Genomic DNA, 17470 nt, shown 5'->3' with positions numbered 1-17470 from the left:
CACTAGGGGTCGACTGATTATTGGTCAGGCCGATTATGGGCACAGATATTCAATATTTTTGCAGATATTGGTATCGGCCATTTATACAGGCCGACACGCCGATATGATAGTTTATTTTTGCAGTGCTGCATGTAGCGGGTCACTGGTCACAAAGTTCCATCTTCACAACTACATATTTTAAAAAGACATGGCCAATCAGCAAATTTAGCATTCAGTGAGGCCAAAGTGCTGTGTAACAGCAGCTCAGAGTGTGAGAGGAGAGGAGAGAGTGTTATACTAAATTTGGACACCTTTTACTGCACACAAACATCAGCCTTAAATATCGGTATTGGCCTCCAAAGGTTTTCGATAATCGTATCGACCCTTAAAATCCTTATCAGTTGACCCCTACTCAACACCAGACAGTGTTATTTACTGACACTGTGAAATAACAGCTAACTTTAGCTGTGTTTCAACATTTTTGTAGCTGGAGTAGACAGTCTGGGTGACTTTTCAGCATCAGAACAACAATGAAGAAAGTAGAACAAAGCAGAAAGTGGAGCATTCCTACGTTTGGTGACTAGCTGGTCTTCTGGTTACATTGCACACTCTGTACTTCCTTTTCATCTGCCCACAGTGGGTGATCTCCACCTTCAGACCTGGAGAAAGAAAGAATTAAGAATGTCAGAAGTGCCAACATGCACATAAAGAGAAAAAACAAAACAAAAACAGAAGCCTAAACACTGCTCAAGCATCTATCAAAAAGACCCACTGATTCCAAATCAAAATCCATCCTCAGTCAGTTGGTGAAGGTACTGTGTACCAACATTCCCACAGTGGTGATAGGGCTGGACAACAGGGCAAATATTGCACCATTTTTCTTCATACTGATCAATATTTATAGTTAAGCTCTTTTTGCTTCTCCCTTTCCATTCGGTGTTGCCACAGCAGATCTGATATGGATTTTCATGCTGATTTGACATAGGATTGACACCAAATGCAACTCCACATTACCTGGAGAACAGGCATGGGTGGTCTTGAACCAGGAACCTTCAGTTATAAAAGCAAGTGTTCTGAAAACTTGGCCACCGCGCTGCGCACTGATCAATATTTATAATTTAATAAATGTTGCCAGATTAAAAAGTACTCAACGACTGAAACCTAATGAAATCAAAATCTTTATTAGTTAAACCTTTGACTTTTCCTGCATTGCATTTTATCAGAATGAAAGGTGCGTGTCTTTCCCACTCGCAGGTTGCCCGACGTTGACTTCAATGTGGCAAAGTATTTGCTTATCTCTGGTCACACAATAGTGCATCCATTTCTTGACTTTGCCATCCTGCGATAAGTAGAGAATGAACTGAGGTCACTTTCAGTTTCTTTCGTGCCCCTAACCGGATCAAACACCTGGTTTCTAGGACTGTCGACACCACTGGTAGCTCAGACATGTTTGTAGTAGAAAACATTCCTGCACTTTGATATGCATGCAAACACTGTCTTCATTTTTATTTCTGCTGTGTAACAGGCTGTAAGATGTGTCCACAAATGTCAATAGCTTATTTTACAGATATAAATTTTTTCACAATACATTATAGTAATAGCTTTATGGTTCGTACCCTGTAGTTTACCTTTTATTTCCTTGGTAAATTTCACTCGTTGGGAGTCTGTTAAAGGCTTCTGTTGCTCTTCAATGCTTTTAAAATCCAAGACTTCACACATGAACTCAATTACAGGCTGGGCTTTGTAGAACGCAGTGGCAGAAACTACGAAAGAAACAAGCAAAGTGTTTTTACAGTCTCTTTAGATATATTTTTTGCTACCATGTACTTGTTTTTTTAACTTACACTTTGTTCATATCTTTTTTTATTCTGTTAAATTTTATATTTATTTTTTTTCTTCCAGAGACTTTGTAAGTTAACATCGCAGAGCACAAATAAAGTGGAACCTACCATCAATATTGAGCATCATTTTCCAAAGGGAAGGTCTGACAGACTGGTGAAAGCCAAACCACACCTCTCTACCACCACCAAGAGGGTTTGAACATCCCTCTGAGGGAGTGAAGAAAGAACGGCCCACTGGGGTATACCTGTGAAGCAAACAGCAGAAGATGACGACTCACTAAACCTGCTGAACAGTTTTAAGATTTGCTGTGTAACAACTATCCTTACCAGTGAGGTACTGGAAACTACACAAATACCCACCTCATAGAGGGCAAATGTCTCATAACCACATCCAAAGCTTGGATAGTCTCAAAGGGGACACAGGGCAGCCGTCCCGATAGGGCCTCGTGGAGGGCTTGTAGACTAACACAGGACACCCATTTGATGGACACTTTAAAGCTTCTGTCTTTGCCTTCACCGGGAATAGTCACTTCAAGCTCCACCTGGGCAACAAAAAGCCAGAGCAAGAACCAGATAGGAAGAAGTTATTTTCAAAAAATTCAGCGCTTTTCGATGCTTGAGAATAGTTCAAACTAATTTTCTGAAAGTGAGACTGTACTGTTGATTGTTGTTCTGAAAATACATACTTTGTCTCGACCTATGGGTAAGGGCATGGCTGTGTAGAGATTCTTCCTGCCGTCATACACTGGCTTTCGATCACCAAAGATCTGTGTTTTAAAGTGCTGCACCATATGCTCCACAATTTCACTGACAAACAAAACAGAGAAATGTTCATAATACTTAGAACACCTTTGTCCAAAAGGCCAACATTTTCCAAATGTAAACAGATGTGATGTAGCGTGTGACATAAACAGCTGTATACCGATTAACCCTCCTTGGGCATTTCTCAGGCTTGATGTCAATGTCATAATGGTAGACTTCGAGTTTGGGGATTTCCATCTCAAAGAAGTTTGCTTGGAGCTTGATTGTCCTGCCCATGGTGCCAAAGTCCGGCCGTGGTGGTGGCTTGAATACATATTCTGTCACTGGGACTGGGGAAGACGGGGCATCTGAGAAAGAAGCAAAGAGACAAAGTGAAATAGCCCATCTGTAGTTTGAGCACAAAAATTACCGGTATTTTCACATCAGTGCTTGACTGTAGAGTCATAATTACAAACAGAAAATAAAGCACTTAATTTTCCCAACTGTATTTAGCAGCAAAATAATGCCTTCCTTGTTTACAATTCCTTTGATTTTTAAGTTATTACTTATTATGAGTATAAATGGGGTTATTCAGAGCATCAGAATACATTAAAAACTAAATTAGCTGCTAGTCAAACTAACACAATGCAGTCAGTTGAGTGATAGGAAGTGTGAATGTTGTGTTTTGTGCTTGTTTAAAAATGGGGATAAAAAAACTTCTCAACTGTGACAGTAAATTTGCAAAACTGATCTCTACATGCCTCATTTTGCTTGATATTTCCAAACCAGCTCTGCAGAACCTGCTCAGCCATGTAATTCAGGACTTGTCAAATTCCTAATGCCAGCCTAATGATTGTCCTGTAAAAACTGAAACGTCAAACTGAAACACAACCTACTTGACACATAACGTCGAGAAATTATTAGCTAAAAAAAGGCCGATGACATCCAAAATTATACAGACGCAAGCCAAAACAAAACCGACTTGAAGCAAATGAACAATTTTTTCACCATCTGAAAATCCCATCAAATCAAAAAGACAAATCTCATTTTCAGCAAGACATCAATATGGATCCTTTGGTGATTCTGAAAGTTTACTTAGCCATATAAAGAACATTCCATAGTTTACTTACTGACTGCTATTTGAGTTTACAGACAAGCATGACACGGGCCAAATTAATGTCTTCTAGCACCAACTGAACATGTTAGTGTCATACTTTGCTACAATGAGGCATGGGAAATACAAATTCCAGCTACCAAAAAGCTAGCCAAGTTAGCAAGTTAAACACTTGAGCTTTAAAAGAGTATCTGCTTTTTTCTTATACTGTAAAATAGGGTTTATGTGCATGTAAAACTACTTTTTCCTCTGCTAGTAAAGATGACTTAGTTTCATCTTTGGCAGACACATTGACCCAAGAAGGCCCATATCTTCTAATTCAGATGGTACAGTGAGTGTCATGGAACATACTAAGGACACCTTATCAATAAGCTGCAGCACTGTTCATTCAAACAGAATAACACAGATGAAACCTAACAAAATACAGTGAAGACTACTGAATGGCCTTCAGTGCATAAAGGTACAATGCTATTCAAGCTAAAAATGAAATGCAGTTAGAGGAAGCTGGCCATCTACTACCTTAATGTATTCTTTGTAGAAACTCAATTGTATCAGAATCATTTCCCAGGCAATTCTATTTTTCAGCAAGATGGTTAAACTCACTGTGCTTGACATCAGGTCAGGTGATGCCCAAAGGATGTTAAAAACCCCATACACAAAAAGTATAATGTTGCCAAGTTCACTGGCACCAACCCTGAGGGTTGATTTTGTTTTTAAAATGCTAAATAGGAGTAGCAGCTTACCAGAGCTTATTAACTCAGGGGAACGAGGTACTTCAAGCATCTCAGCAGCTACAGAGGGCAAAAATTTCATGTTAAGGAGACTCAAAAATCCAGTTGATCTTATGCATACTATAATTACAAAAGGCATTTGTTAAAAAAACTCCATTTATGTTGACCTGGTCAATAACCTATTATCGTACAACGTAAAATAAGCAAATGTTTTATGTTTTAATTGGCAAAAGACAAAACATTGTAATTTTTCTATGCTTATAAAACAAAAATGTTCTCAATTTATTTCATTATGCAATATGACTTCTGGAATGCACCAGCAATCAAAGGTGGGTTTTTCCAATCTTTTCACAGCGATCCGTCCTTAACATACATGTATTCTGCACCATATGACAAGGTATCACAAGGTGAACAAACTTGGATGATTTTGTGCTCCAGAAACTGGCTGTCATTTTTGGAAGGACGCTGTGTGCATCCAGCTTTGGAACAGACTTTACAGGTGCCTCTCAAAAAATGGAAATATCATGAAAAGATGCAATATTTTTGGTCACTTATTTCAGAAAGTGAACATTTTATACATTCTAGACTAATTACATCAAACAAAAATGTTTCAAGCATTTTTTCAGTAATTATGAACAGCTCCACAACACACAAAAAACATCTGAAAATATTGTAACATTTCATTTCAAGTCTCCGCAACTCTATGCAATATAAAGACCGTGAGTCTGTCACACTTGTTCAGTTCACACAACCACAATCATGGGGACTGTCGACTTGACAGTTGTCCAGAAGACACTCATTCACACCCTCCACCAGGAAGGTCACTGCTGAAAAAGCTAGCCGTTCACAAATTGCTGAATAAATGTACAGTACATTCAGAAACTATTCACATTGCTTCATTTTTCCACATTTTGTTATGTTTCAGCCTTATTCCAAAATAGAGTTCAGGGTTCTAGCTAGCGCAAACTTGCGTTACAATATAATTTTGGACCGTTACGCTTATTTTGGACCGTGTAATCAACCATTTCTGCAGCGCGACTCCAGTTTGAAGCGTGAATGAAGCAATGCTTCGATTCAATGGCTCGTGGCTCTTTGATTCGCTGCTCTTCAGAAGCGGTAAGTCCGCTTCTTAACCCCTCTCAAAGCCATTAAAATATAAGTCATTTTTGTGTGTATTAAAGTCGCTAACTAGGACTCATGTCTTGTTGAAGTTAACAAACGAGAATCGTCCTCCGTTCCACACAGCTCTAAACCTTGCGCGGCTCTCTGCTGAGACAGAGTCCGCTCTGAATTAATAACTTCAAAACGAATTGCCGCTTTAAATAAAATGACACCTCTTCCAAACGTTGCAATACAGACAAACTACAATCGACTAAAACGTTTTTTCCTCCCAAAATGAGACGTCGTGCATTCTTTATGAACCAGACGTGGAGTGCAGCGAGCTGTAGAGCTCAGCTCAGATATAGAAAGACATTCATGCCAATAATAATGTCTGAAAGGAAATGCTTTTGACAAAAACTAACAGATTTTATTTCTGTTTATATCCAGAGATCAAGGATCCACCATGTAGAGTTTATTATGTCCAGAGTTTAAGGATCCAGTAACCAATTTCATATTTATCTACTTTAAGCCTCAATAAAATGTTGTTCAATTTCAATTTAATCAGCTTATAAAGCGCCAAATTACAACAAAAGCCATCTCAAGGTGCCTCACACAGAACAGTTCAACATAAAAAAATTAAAATAAATAAATAAAAATAAAAAAATTCAAATACCTAAGTAAAAACAGAAGTAAAAGAATAAAACAAAATAAAAATTACTCATAAGAAAGAGAATAAAAATAGGTTTTAAGTCTTGACTTAAAAATGTCCACAGACTCCGACTGCCTCACTGAGGGCCATGTACTAGCTAACCCAGAATGAGATTGCCCACTCAAACTTCCCCAGCCTTTTGGACATGATGAAGGGACTTAGGTTGTCATACCTGGCTTTCCCCCTTTGGGTACCCCTAGAATGTCCAATTTTTAGCTTAAATTTTCAAAAGCTCCCCCCCTTCCGCACCCCTCCGCCCCATTGCTTCGCTCCCTCAACATTACCACTACGCTAAAACTTTATCCTAGCTAGAACCCTGGAGTTAATTCATTTTCCCCTCAAAATTCTACTCACAACACCCCATAATGACAACATAAAAAGGTTTTTTTTTTGCAAGTTTATTAAAAATAAAAAACTAAGAATGTACTTAAGTATTCACATCCTTTGCTCAACACTTTGTTGATGCACCTTTGGCAGCAATTACAGCCTCAAGTCTTCTTGAATATGATGCCACAAGCTTGGTGCACCTATCTTTGGGCAATTCTGTCCATTTCTCTTTACAGCACCTCTCAAGCTCCAACAGGTTGGATGGGGAGCGTCGGTGCACAGCCATTTTCAGATCTCTCCGGAGATGTTCATTCGAATGCAGGTCTGGGCTCTGGCTGAGCCACTCAAGGACATTCACAGAGTTGTCCTGAAGCCACTCCTTTGATATCTTGACTGTGTACTTAGGGTCACTGTCCTGCTGAAAGATGAACTGTCACCCCAGTCTGAGGTCCACAGTGCTCTAGAGCAGGTTTTCATCCAGGATGTCTCTGTACATTGCTGAATTCATCTTTCCCTCAATCCTGGCTAGTCTCCCAGTTCCTGCTGCTGAAAAACATCCACACAGCAAGTTGCTGTCACCACCATGCTTCACTGTAGGGATGGTGCCTGGTTTCCTCCAAATATAACGCCTGCCATTCATGCCAAAGAGTTCAATCTTTGTCTCATATGACCAGAGAATTTTATTTCTCATGGTCTGAGCATCCTTCAGGTGCCTTTAAACTCCAGGCAGGCTGCCATGTGCCTTTTACTAAGGAGTAGCTTCCATCTGGCCACTCTACCATACAGGGCTGATTAACAGCTTCCCTGCATAGATGGTTGTTGTTCTGGAAGGTTCTCCTCTCTCCACAGAGGAATGCTGGAGCTCTGACAGAGTGACCATCGTGTTCTTGGTCACCTGTCTGACTAAGGCTGTTCTCCATCACTCAGTTTAGACGGGCAACCAGCTCTAGAAAGTGTCCTCATGGATCTGAACATCTTCCATTTATGGATGATGGAGGCCACTGTGCTCAATGGGATCTTCAAAGCAGCATAAATATTTCTGTACCCTTCCACTGATTTATGCCTCAAGACAATCCTGTCTCGGAGGACGACAGGCAATTTCTTTGACTTCATGCTTGGTTTGTGATTAATGTTGACTGGAAGGGAAAAGTGTGACAGGAAAAGATGCTCAAGCAACAGGGATGACCACAGCCTTGAGAAGACTGTCAAGCAAAGCCAATTCAAGAATCTGGGTAGTTTTGCAAAGAGTGGAATAAGGCTGGAATCAGAGCATCAACAGCCACCTCACATAGATATGTCCAGGAAGTGGGCTACAAGTGTTGCATTAGTTGGGTCAATCCACACCAACCAGAGACAACATCAGATGCATCTTACTTGGGCAAAGGCGAAAAAGAACTGGACCATTGCCCATTTGTCAAAAGCCCTCTTTTCAGATGAAAGCAAATTTTGCATTTCATTTAGAAATCAAGGTTCCTGAGTCTGGAAGAAGAGTGGAGATCCAAGTTGCTTGGGGTCCTATGTGAAGTTCCCACAGTCAGTGATGATTTGGGGTGCCATGTCACCTGCTGGCATTGGTCCACTGTGTTTTATCAAGTCCAAAGTCAACAAAGCTGTCTACCAAGAGATTTTAGAGCCTTTCATACTTCCATCTGCTGACAGGATTTATGGAGATGCCAATTTCCTTTTAAAGCAGGACTTGGCACCTGCACACTGTGCCAACACTACTAGTAATGTGTTTGCTTACGGTGGTATTACTGCATTTGATTGGCCACTTAGACACTACACCAAAGATTCTCTATGGGTTATTGTCAAGAGAGAGATGAGAGACAAAGACCCAACAACGCAGACAAGTAAGTGGGAATAGAAAATGGATGGATGTAAATCTAATTGTAGCAACCTTGAAAATGACAAATCAATTAGGATTAGGACTCAGGAAATAAAAGTTATGGTTTAACATTTTGTGATTTCAAAACAAAGTAAAGTTTGCACAATCACATGGGTATACACTTTCATATATTTTTTGCACTTACTACCCATAACTTCTATTATTTTTGCACTTTTTTCATGACCAGGGGTTTCATTCAGGGAGGAAGTTGAAACTGGAATGAAAAATGAACAGTTGCACACTTGTTCTGGTGCCTTACTTATAAATTACAACAATCTTGTCTTTCAGTATTACCAAGAATCTGTGGTTGTAATTTTTACATGTCATTTAACCCCCCCCCCCCCCCCCCCCCAGTTCATGTTATGACTTCATATCTGGAGGTGCATGAATTAAATGGTATTCAACAGTCGAATGTAAAACTTTTAACTTTTGCTTTCCATTTTAAAAAATAACTTAAAGAACAAACAAGCACCTTTTGCCCATGTTCTTGAATGAAAACAATGTGACCTTGTTTAAATAAAATAATTGCAACATGAACAGTACTAGTGAGGGCAGCATGGATCTGCTCTGGTGACCCTGAGCTTAAAGAGAAAAGGCGAACAAACTAAATTATTATGAACAGCACTGAATAAAATACCCTTGATCATAAAACAGTAATTAAAAAAAAAGTAATACAAAAAAAATGCACCTGAGATTATAACTTAAAATTCTTTTTCAAAACCATGAGGCTGTCTAAATTGTCTTATGAGAGGGTAACAGCTCAGCAAACTGAGCACAAGACAGACAACAGATCTAGTATGTTTGACAGCAAAGACAAAACAGTAGCCTATGAGGTTTAATCAATGAGTGATTATTGCTAGTTGAAAGAAGAAATGCCGTGCACACACTTGGAAAAATTACTTTCTTGTTTAAGCCATGATGTGCCTCGAACAAAGCAGAAGCTGGCAGCATGTGCGCATACATACGCACACACACACATATATATATATATGTGTGTATGCGAAAGAGAGAGAAAAAAAAAATCAGTCCTTCGATGATGAGAGCTGCCTGGTTTTTACATGCTCCATTCATGTGAAAGTGCAGCTTTTCTTCACACACACACACACACACTTCACCGCAACACTGCATCAAGATTTACGCAGTTATTACTTTAGAAACAAGTCAGTAAATATAGATATCACACCTTTACAATTAATCCATGGTTCATATGTGTGCTGAATCATGGTGGACAGCCCGTACAGATCACGGATCAACTATGAATTGTCACTTCACTAAAAGTTGTTGTCGCATTTTACAAAGTAGTCTAATGACAATGACCAATAGTAGTAAGGGGTTTCAATAGCTATATTGGTCATTGCCATTATAAAGTAGTCTGCACCTTGGGCAGGGACGGCGGCCAAACAGTTATTGCGCTTGTTTCTAAAGTGAAAGGTTCCCGACCACCACTGCTTACTATAGTGTTCTGTACCCTAGACAAAAATATGTTCTTATTCATGGATGTGTCTGTTTTACTAATGGCCCGGTCACACTGCATATGGTAATTCCTCAACAAACAGAGAAAGGTAAAAAAAAAAGCCACAAACCATTGAGAAAAGGTAGACGAATGAGGTTTATCAGTGAATAGCCTGTGCATCAAGCGCGTAAAAGGGACAAAAAAGGAACAAAACAAAACCGAAGCTAACGATCTCGCTTTAAACGAAATGTGCTTGGAGCCACTGCTGGAGCAGTGTGTGTCTGCATCTTTGCGTTCCAGGACTCGGCGCTGGGACGGAGCTCTCTAGCACCTGAGTCCTGGAAAACCTGCAAAGAGAAGCACGCAACCCGACCCACTGTGGAGATCTGTGCGCACGTCGTTGGATCCACCTGCTCTGGTTCCTCGTCAAGAACAAAAGAGGGATCATCTCCTTCATGGTCAGAATCCCCACTGTCTGATGACACGCTACATGCTCTTTCTTGCTCCAATTAAAATACAAACAAAAAATATGCTGGTGTGCTGTGGTGACTGTTCTATCACTGTATTACATTACTAAGCCATATATATTGATTTATAACAGATAACTGTCAAAAGAGAATAAATAAGCGTAAAGATGATTTTTCATTCACAAAAAAGTATGTTCAAGTAAGAAAACCTGGATAAATGATTTTCAATAAACAGTCTAACTATACTTAGATAACCCATTCTCACAAGTAGTTTATCTATACATTATTAGTATTAGTACTAGTAGTATCATCATCACTTCTGTAGTTTGCAATAGAAAGCTATCAAATAAGCAGCCAATGTGCAATCTCATCATTTCCTCGTGTACAATGTGCGAAACCCCAGTTACCTTTATTGTTTGTAAGGAATGCATTAGGAACATTATCAAGAGGGGAAAAGAAACAGAACCTAAATTGGCCTGGCTGGCAGCTAACCACAGCTAGCACTGCTGAGGAGATTAGATAGCATGGCCGGCCGCTAACTGTGGACTCGGTAATTCGTCCTAAAATCGAAATAAGGTTCTGTATAGCGGAAACTTTCTCGTTTATGAAAAATGTGCAAACTGACTCGTACAGTTTCATTCAGTTGACTCGGGGGGATAACAAATTCCAACAGAAAGCGGTAGCGCTTAAGCTAACACGAGCTTGTTGTTGTAGCATGATAACACTAGCTAAGCTCGCTAATGCCTCCGGTAAATATCGGTCCAACGTCTTTAAATAAACGGTCTGCCGAGTTTTACAACAACTCCCGATCTACAACGGAATACCCCTCTATTTCTTTAATTAGTTAAGCCAACTACATATATGTACAAAATTCTCCAACTTGGTGTGCTACTTTGAGCTAGCTTTAGCACTTACCTCCAGTAGTGGAATACATTTTGTCGACTTCTGAAGTGTGCGGCGTGGACGTACGGATACTCCACTTTATTTGTGCCAAATTCCACCGAAACTCATACGTAGACCGAATGTACTTTTAAGTACAAGAAGAATGAAATTCCAGTTCGGAAATTAATCCTTATTTTGTTTTTTGTTTTTTGTTTTTAAGTTAGCCAAGCGGTAAATATTTAGAGTCGCTCATCCTCGGCACGGCCCCATCCCCCCAACACACAAAACGGAGCGAGGAGGAGGAGGAGGAGCAAGAGCATTCACTCTCACCCACTTCGTACTCCGCTCACATGCTGTCGAGCAGTCAGATTCTCAGCAAATCTCCATGTAAAACACTTTCGAATTGATTTTTCTATACGGAAAAGTAGCTTTTAATTTTATTGTGAACCAATTTTCTAAATAAAACAGATTCACTCGTGAAAATCAACAAACTTCATGTTTATGATGGGGCGGAGAAGGGAGGCAAACTATCTTGTAGAGTACAGAGTTGAACGAGAAAGTGACGTCATACGCACGCTGCGCGCCCGCAAATTCAAAAAGTTAAAAAACAGCTAATGGAATATTTTATGTGATTAATCTGTATTCTTAACAAAATTGGACTGAATTTATTCAATTAACATATATTATTTATATTTATTTATGAATGTTATATATTCAGTAGGTATTCTTCAGCATCATGAAAAGTTTGACAAACACTGTATTTGGATTTATCAGATAAAAATTCATACACATAAAGTACAAATATGAATCATTACCGAGGACAACAAATGAACCATAAAATAAACTTATTTTCATTGTGTTCCTCCTAAAGATTCAAAATGACAATAAGCAACAAGTAAAATAAATAAACACAAAAATCAATATAGTAAGTGCATAAAATGGAAAACTCTCTTTTTTAAAATCACAGTGCTTATTTGAAAATAACTACACAATTCAATGCAGGCTCCACAATTCAATTATCATCATACACAATATTTTGTTACTCCTCTCTGCTGTAATAATTATAATTTATTTAGAATTACATAAGCCTTGTTAATGTGTCATTTTGTTTGATCAGTTCGAGCAGATGTACATTTTACAGTTTGGAATTTATTGATACGCCCAGCATTTTGAATTGGTTCACCTTGAGATCCTTTTTAAAACTTTGACTATTATTTTATTTTGGGGTGGTACTGTATGTATGGCCTATCATTTAATTATTAATGTTTAAAATTGTGTCATTTTCTTTCTTTCTTTCTTTCTTTGTCCATTAATTTCTTTCTTCTTTTACATTTTACTATTTTTTGTAACTGTTTTATTACATCTTTTGTCTTTATCAGTTTATAATGTTTTTTAATTTGTATCCTGAAATTTTAGGCTCTGATATGTACACTGTAAAAAAAAAATATTCTGGCAGCTGTGGTTACCAGGAGAATTCTGTACAAATTCCAGTAAATATGTAAATGGTTTTACATAAATATGTAAATTTTACAGCATAAACCTGTTGTAACTTTATTGTCTATTTAGAAGATAAAATCTCTGCAAAACGGTCACCTTATGTTTAATATCCTCAAAATGTAGTTTAAACAGACACAGCACCTGTTTTTTTTTTTTTTTTTTGAAACACTTAATTATCAGTAGTTTACTGTATTTGTGAAAATTCTCATCTGTAAAATCTAACTGTATTGTACACTTTTTGGTATTATGGTTTTTCTGTTTTTAAACTACAGTCATTTGTAAATTTAAAAGATATGCAGGTTAGGTGAATTGGAAACTTTATAATTAATTGTCCAGGTCTCGCTTGCAAAAGAGGTCTTGACCTCTAATGGGACCAACCTGGTTAAATAAAGGTTAAATTAAAAAAAAGAAAGAAAAATTCTACAATGGCATATGATTAACATAGTTCACAGTTCAGTTTCATCCCACAGTTTACACATTATTGCTGTAAATTAAACATTACTCCATTGTTTTTCTTTTTACAGTTTTTTAATGTCGTGAATTCTCAGGATTTCACCGTTAATTTCACAGACTTTTTTTGTTTTGTTTTTGTTTGTTTTTTTGTTTGTTTGTTTGTTTTTGCACTGTACAGAGGGTTAGGGTTAGTACTAACTCCAACCCTAACCAGTAAATTTAGTTTTGGGCCTTGTTGGCATCTTTTAACATGCACAAAATAAAAACAGACAGGCCTATCAAGTGGCTTGACAAGCCTTGTTGTTGTCCTGGTGTCCACTAAGGCCACTTTTGCTTGTTTTTAATACCGTATGCCTTAATTATCTTAATCATTTTCTAATTAATTTCACACTCTTGACTTTATCACCTCTTGTAAAAACTGTCTGACTTGCATTAACTCGATCTGACCGCTGGGCGGCGGTGTTTACTACTGAATGTGTTGACCCGGGGACAGTGTGTTGACACCCCCCTTCCCCCCCCCCCCCCCCCCCAACCCCACCAGTGCTTTTGACTGAAGGTTTTTCGATGAGCTAAGCTTAAGATATTTGGAAGAGACGGATCGGAGACAAAGTGAAGTCACGTACATTATGAAAAACTGAGTACTTGCAGTGGAAAAATATGGGTTTGAGTGGATAATGCATTGAACAGATGTTTTACATGTTGGGACTGAAAGTGGAATTGTAACTGGTAAAACATAAATATATGCATTCATTTGTTGTGCTTTTTTTTTTTTAATGACGTCATCATAAATGTTGAATGCATTGTCTCCATCATTTGCAGCCCGAAATCAGTCTTCTAATTTTTTGGTAACAGCGCCAACACTTTACTAATTGCGTCAATTGATTGATAACAAAAAACACACACACACACACACACACACACACACACACACACACACACACACACACACACACAACAAAGCAGCCACATCGCCGGGGTGGTTTCCCCCCTTATAAGAAGCTGGCTGAGTGAACTGGGTGTAGCTGTGTCTATGTGCGCCTCGGCCAATGGAACCAGATCCTCCCTGCAGTGCGTAAGAGCGCGATTTAGGATTTAACCAAGTCTCTGCTGCGGGGTTGGCTGCAGTCTTCAACAGAGCCCGACGGCCTGAGAGCCTTTCGACAATGCCGGTGTGATTTTTACACCACTTTGGAGTCACATTGCCACGTTTTGGGGTTGTTTTTTTTTTTTCTTTTCCTACTGACAGATTTCGAAGTATGACTGGAGTATTCGACCGAAGGATCCCGAGTGTCAAAACTGCCGATTTCCAGAATTCCTTTCCACTCTCCACCATGCACCATCCGTCTCAGGAATCTCCTACTTTACCCGAGTCCACGGCCACGGATTCTGGCTACTACAGTCCTGCCAGTGGAGTCACCCACGGTTACTGTTCGCCCAGCTCCTCTTCGTACGGGAAGCCTCTCAACGCCTACCAGTACCAGTACCCGGGAGTAAATGGATCCGCTGGAAATTACGCGACAAAATCCTACACTGATTACAGCTCGTACACGACGCCCGCCTACCACCAGTACGCCGGGACTTACAGCCGAGTACAAGCCCAGCCGAGTCCACAAGGTATAGTCTCGGACACGCCAGATTTTATTATATTATGAACAGAAAATTCGTGACTCCTCGCTTTTCTTTATTTAATAACACTTTGATTATTTATTTGCGTTTTGTTTTCCTTGATTCCCCACCCAAAATAATAAAACAATTTAAAAATCAGCAAATATAAACTTAATATCAGTCAATAAATAAAAAAATAACACGCATTTCGAATCACAATTACATTTTTAATCGCAAAATTTCGTTTTTTTTTTCATGTCTGATGCTTTCATTTTAATTCGTAATAGCAATTCCCCATTTCTTGTTTTTTTTTTTTTTTTTTTTTTAGCAGAGAAAGATATAACCGAGCCCGAGGTGAGGATGGTGAACGGCAAGCCGAAAAAAGTGAGGAAACCCCGGACAATCTACTCCAGTTTCCAGCTGGCCGCGCTGCAGAGGCGCTTCCAGAGTACGCAGTATTTGGCGCTGCCGGAGAGAGCGGAGCTCGCCGCCTCGCTGGGATTGACGCAAACACAGGTGAGATCGCATAAACTCACCCCAAATCTCAAGTATATCCGATTTGTGTTATTATTTTACTATTTTTTAAAGCGTTCAACTGTGCAATGTTCGCCGTGCGCCTTTTACGCATCGCGCCAATGCGTCTTGGTGGTTGTGTGCAAGGAATTCGATGATAAATGTATTTTTTCTTCTTATCCACTGTTTTCAGGTCAAAATTTGGTTCCAGAATAGAAGATCGAAAATGAAGAAGATCATGAAAAACGGCGAACTCCCGCCGGAGCACAGCCCCAGCTCCAGCGACCCCATGGCGTGCAACTCTCCGCAGTCCCCCGCCGTTTGGGACACACAGGGGCCCGCCAGGCCTCACAGCCTGCAGCCACAAAACATCAACACGACGCCGACGAATTTTTTGGATACCTCGGGCTCATGGTACAGCGCAGCGGGCAGCTCCATGACGTCTCACCTGCAGAGCCCAAACTCCATACAGCACTCGTTGGCTGTCGGAGCGGGGACGTTATACTGAAAAGATGTTGTTCATTTCAAACCTTTTTTTTTTTTTTCCTTCTATGGGACTCGTGTTCACATTTCAGAGGAAATATGCAATGTATTTGATGGCAGTCATAGAAGAAACGTGTAAAATGTGTAAATGTGTGCATGTAATTTATTGCATTTTGGAAGACTATTAAACGTTTAAATGGACAATGGAACTTTGAACTGTGCAGCCTCACTGCAGTCTGTTTTTGAAAATGATGAGAAATGATGTTTGGTGACATTTTCCACACGATTGCAAATTACAGCGGGCCCGCGCTCAGAATAATAATGTCGAAATATCTTGTATTTTTTTCCTCCCACATTTAAGTCTGAAAACTACCTTATATGTTGAATGGAAAAAGTGTACATTTATAATAATATTATAAATTACCACCACCACCACCACTACTACTACTACTACTACTACTACTACTACTAATAATAATAATTTATTTTTTATATTTTAGTATCGAGCATAATTTGACATACGAGGCATTATTCCGCCAATTCAGCACTTTATTAGACAAAATAAAAAACATAAAAAATAATTAAATATGAATATCTATAATTATGGATACGGTGTGCAGAAATCACAAGTTGCAATTAATTTATTTAATATTTGTATTTGTTAAGGTGGGGGGAGTCTCCTTAAAATGTTAAATATTTTAAGAGACTATTTTAAAATCATATTTTTATTTCATGCAGCAATTAAAATTTCACAATATTATACAATCTCAAATATCTTATTTTACAATTTTATCTAATTTGTTAATGTAATTATTATTATTATTATTATTATTATTATTATTATTGGCTGAGAACATGATGATTTCTTTTTGGTTGTGCGGGTTTTCCTTTCTCTTTTGTCCCCTACAATTAACTGCTTTGAATGGCAGAGAGGAGGCGTGTGGGCGGCACGGAGATCTGAGACAATCCGCATTCCTGTGGGGGTAGACCGGCTCCAGAGCTCTGCCACTCCCGGCCGCAGCCCACCTTCCGGGTAAAAGTGGAAACAGAAAAGAAAAGAAATGAAAAAAATAAAATAGAAAAAAAAAACAACAAAAACAAAGAAGAAAAAAAAAAGGGAGGAACCGAAATCCTGCACAATTTCATCATGCTTTTATTTTTTAAATCATTGTTGGTACTACAAAATAAACAAATAAATTAATGACTATATTAATTAAGTAATGGTAAACAAACTTTGTGTGAATTAATCTGATTAAATTTGGCGCCAAAAAAAAAAAAAATTTGCTAACAGCGAATTTTGTTTGATAAATCATGTTTAATTCTCTCCTGTTCGGTCAATTAATAAATATTCTGCACCGTGGCCACGTGTTGACAAACAATGTTACCTTTTTTTCACCTGACGCACAATCCACGCGTTCAGCTAAACGTGCACGCGCATTTTCTTGAATAATAAAAGCAAAACAAACAAAAAAAAACCTAACGCGCGCTCATGTATGATGAAGACAGCATTATCTAAAAGCGGGTTCACGTCACACGCACGCGGCGTGCACGCGGTCAGATACTCTCTCTCTCTCTCTCTCTCTCTCTCTGGCACGCACGCACGCGGGCGCACACGCGCGCCGTAGTGGTTGCCATTATTAAGTGGAGAGCGGGGCCGTTTATTTCTCCAACCGAACATTTTCCACTCAT

At 39.0% G+C, this 17470-nt stretch overlaps 2 protein-coding genes across 4 annotated transcripts in view; one reads left to right on the top strand and one right to left on the bottom strand.

The window, feature by feature from the left end:
• The window catches only part of ago2 (argonaute RISC catalytic component 2), a 28353-nt gene extending 16843 nt beyond the window's left edge, over positions 1-11510 (bottom strand). For both annotated transcript variants that reach the window (XM_034160831.1, XM_034160833.1), the window contains exons 1-8: positions 11264-11510; positions 4419-4466; positions 2743-2929; positions 2507-2627; positions 2181-2362; positions 1929-2065; positions 1608-1742; positions 551-638 (exon numbers count right to left, since the gene is read on the bottom strand). In XM_034160831.1, coding sequence (XP_034016722.1) covers positions 551-638; positions 1608-1742; positions 1929-2065; positions 2181-2362; positions 2507-2627; positions 2743-2929; positions 4419-4466; positions 11264-11282 — 917 coding nt within the window. In that variant the 5' untranslated portion in view covers positions 11283-11510. The remainder of the gene's footprint in view (positions 1-550; positions 639-1607; positions 1743-1928; positions 2066-2180; positions 2363-2506; positions 2628-2742; positions 2930-4418; positions 4467-11263) is intronic.
• Positions 11511-14187: 2677 nt separating this feature from the next.
• dlx5a (distal-less homeobox 5a) lies at positions 14188-15997 on the top strand. 2 transcript variants are annotated; one of them, XM_034160197.1, is made up of 3 exons: positions 14188-14794; positions 15117-15301; positions 15492-15997. In XM_034160197.1, the coding sequence occupies exons 1-3, from the start codon at positions 14437-14439 to the stop codon at positions 15804-15806; spliced, it is 858 nt and encodes a 285-aa protein (XP_034016088.1). In that variant the 5' UTR covers positions 14188-14436; the 3' UTR covers positions 15807-15997. The 2 variants fall into 2 exon arrangements, with proteins under 2 accessions (XP_034016088.1, XP_034016087.1); XM_034160196.1 differs by having other exon boundaries at positions 14189-14794; positions 15114-15301.
• Positions 15998-17470: the final 1473 nt, after the last annotated feature.

Source organism: Thalassophryne amazonica, chromosome 20 (assembly GCF_902500255.1).
Source record: "Thalassophryne amazonica chromosome 20, fThaAma1.1, whole genome shotgun sequence".
NCBI classification, from domain to species: domain Eukaryota; kingdom Metazoa; phylum Chordata; class Actinopteri; order Batrachoidiformes; family Batrachoididae; genus Thalassophryne; species Thalassophryne amazonica.
This window is presented reverse-complemented; position numbering and strand designations above follow the sequence as displayed.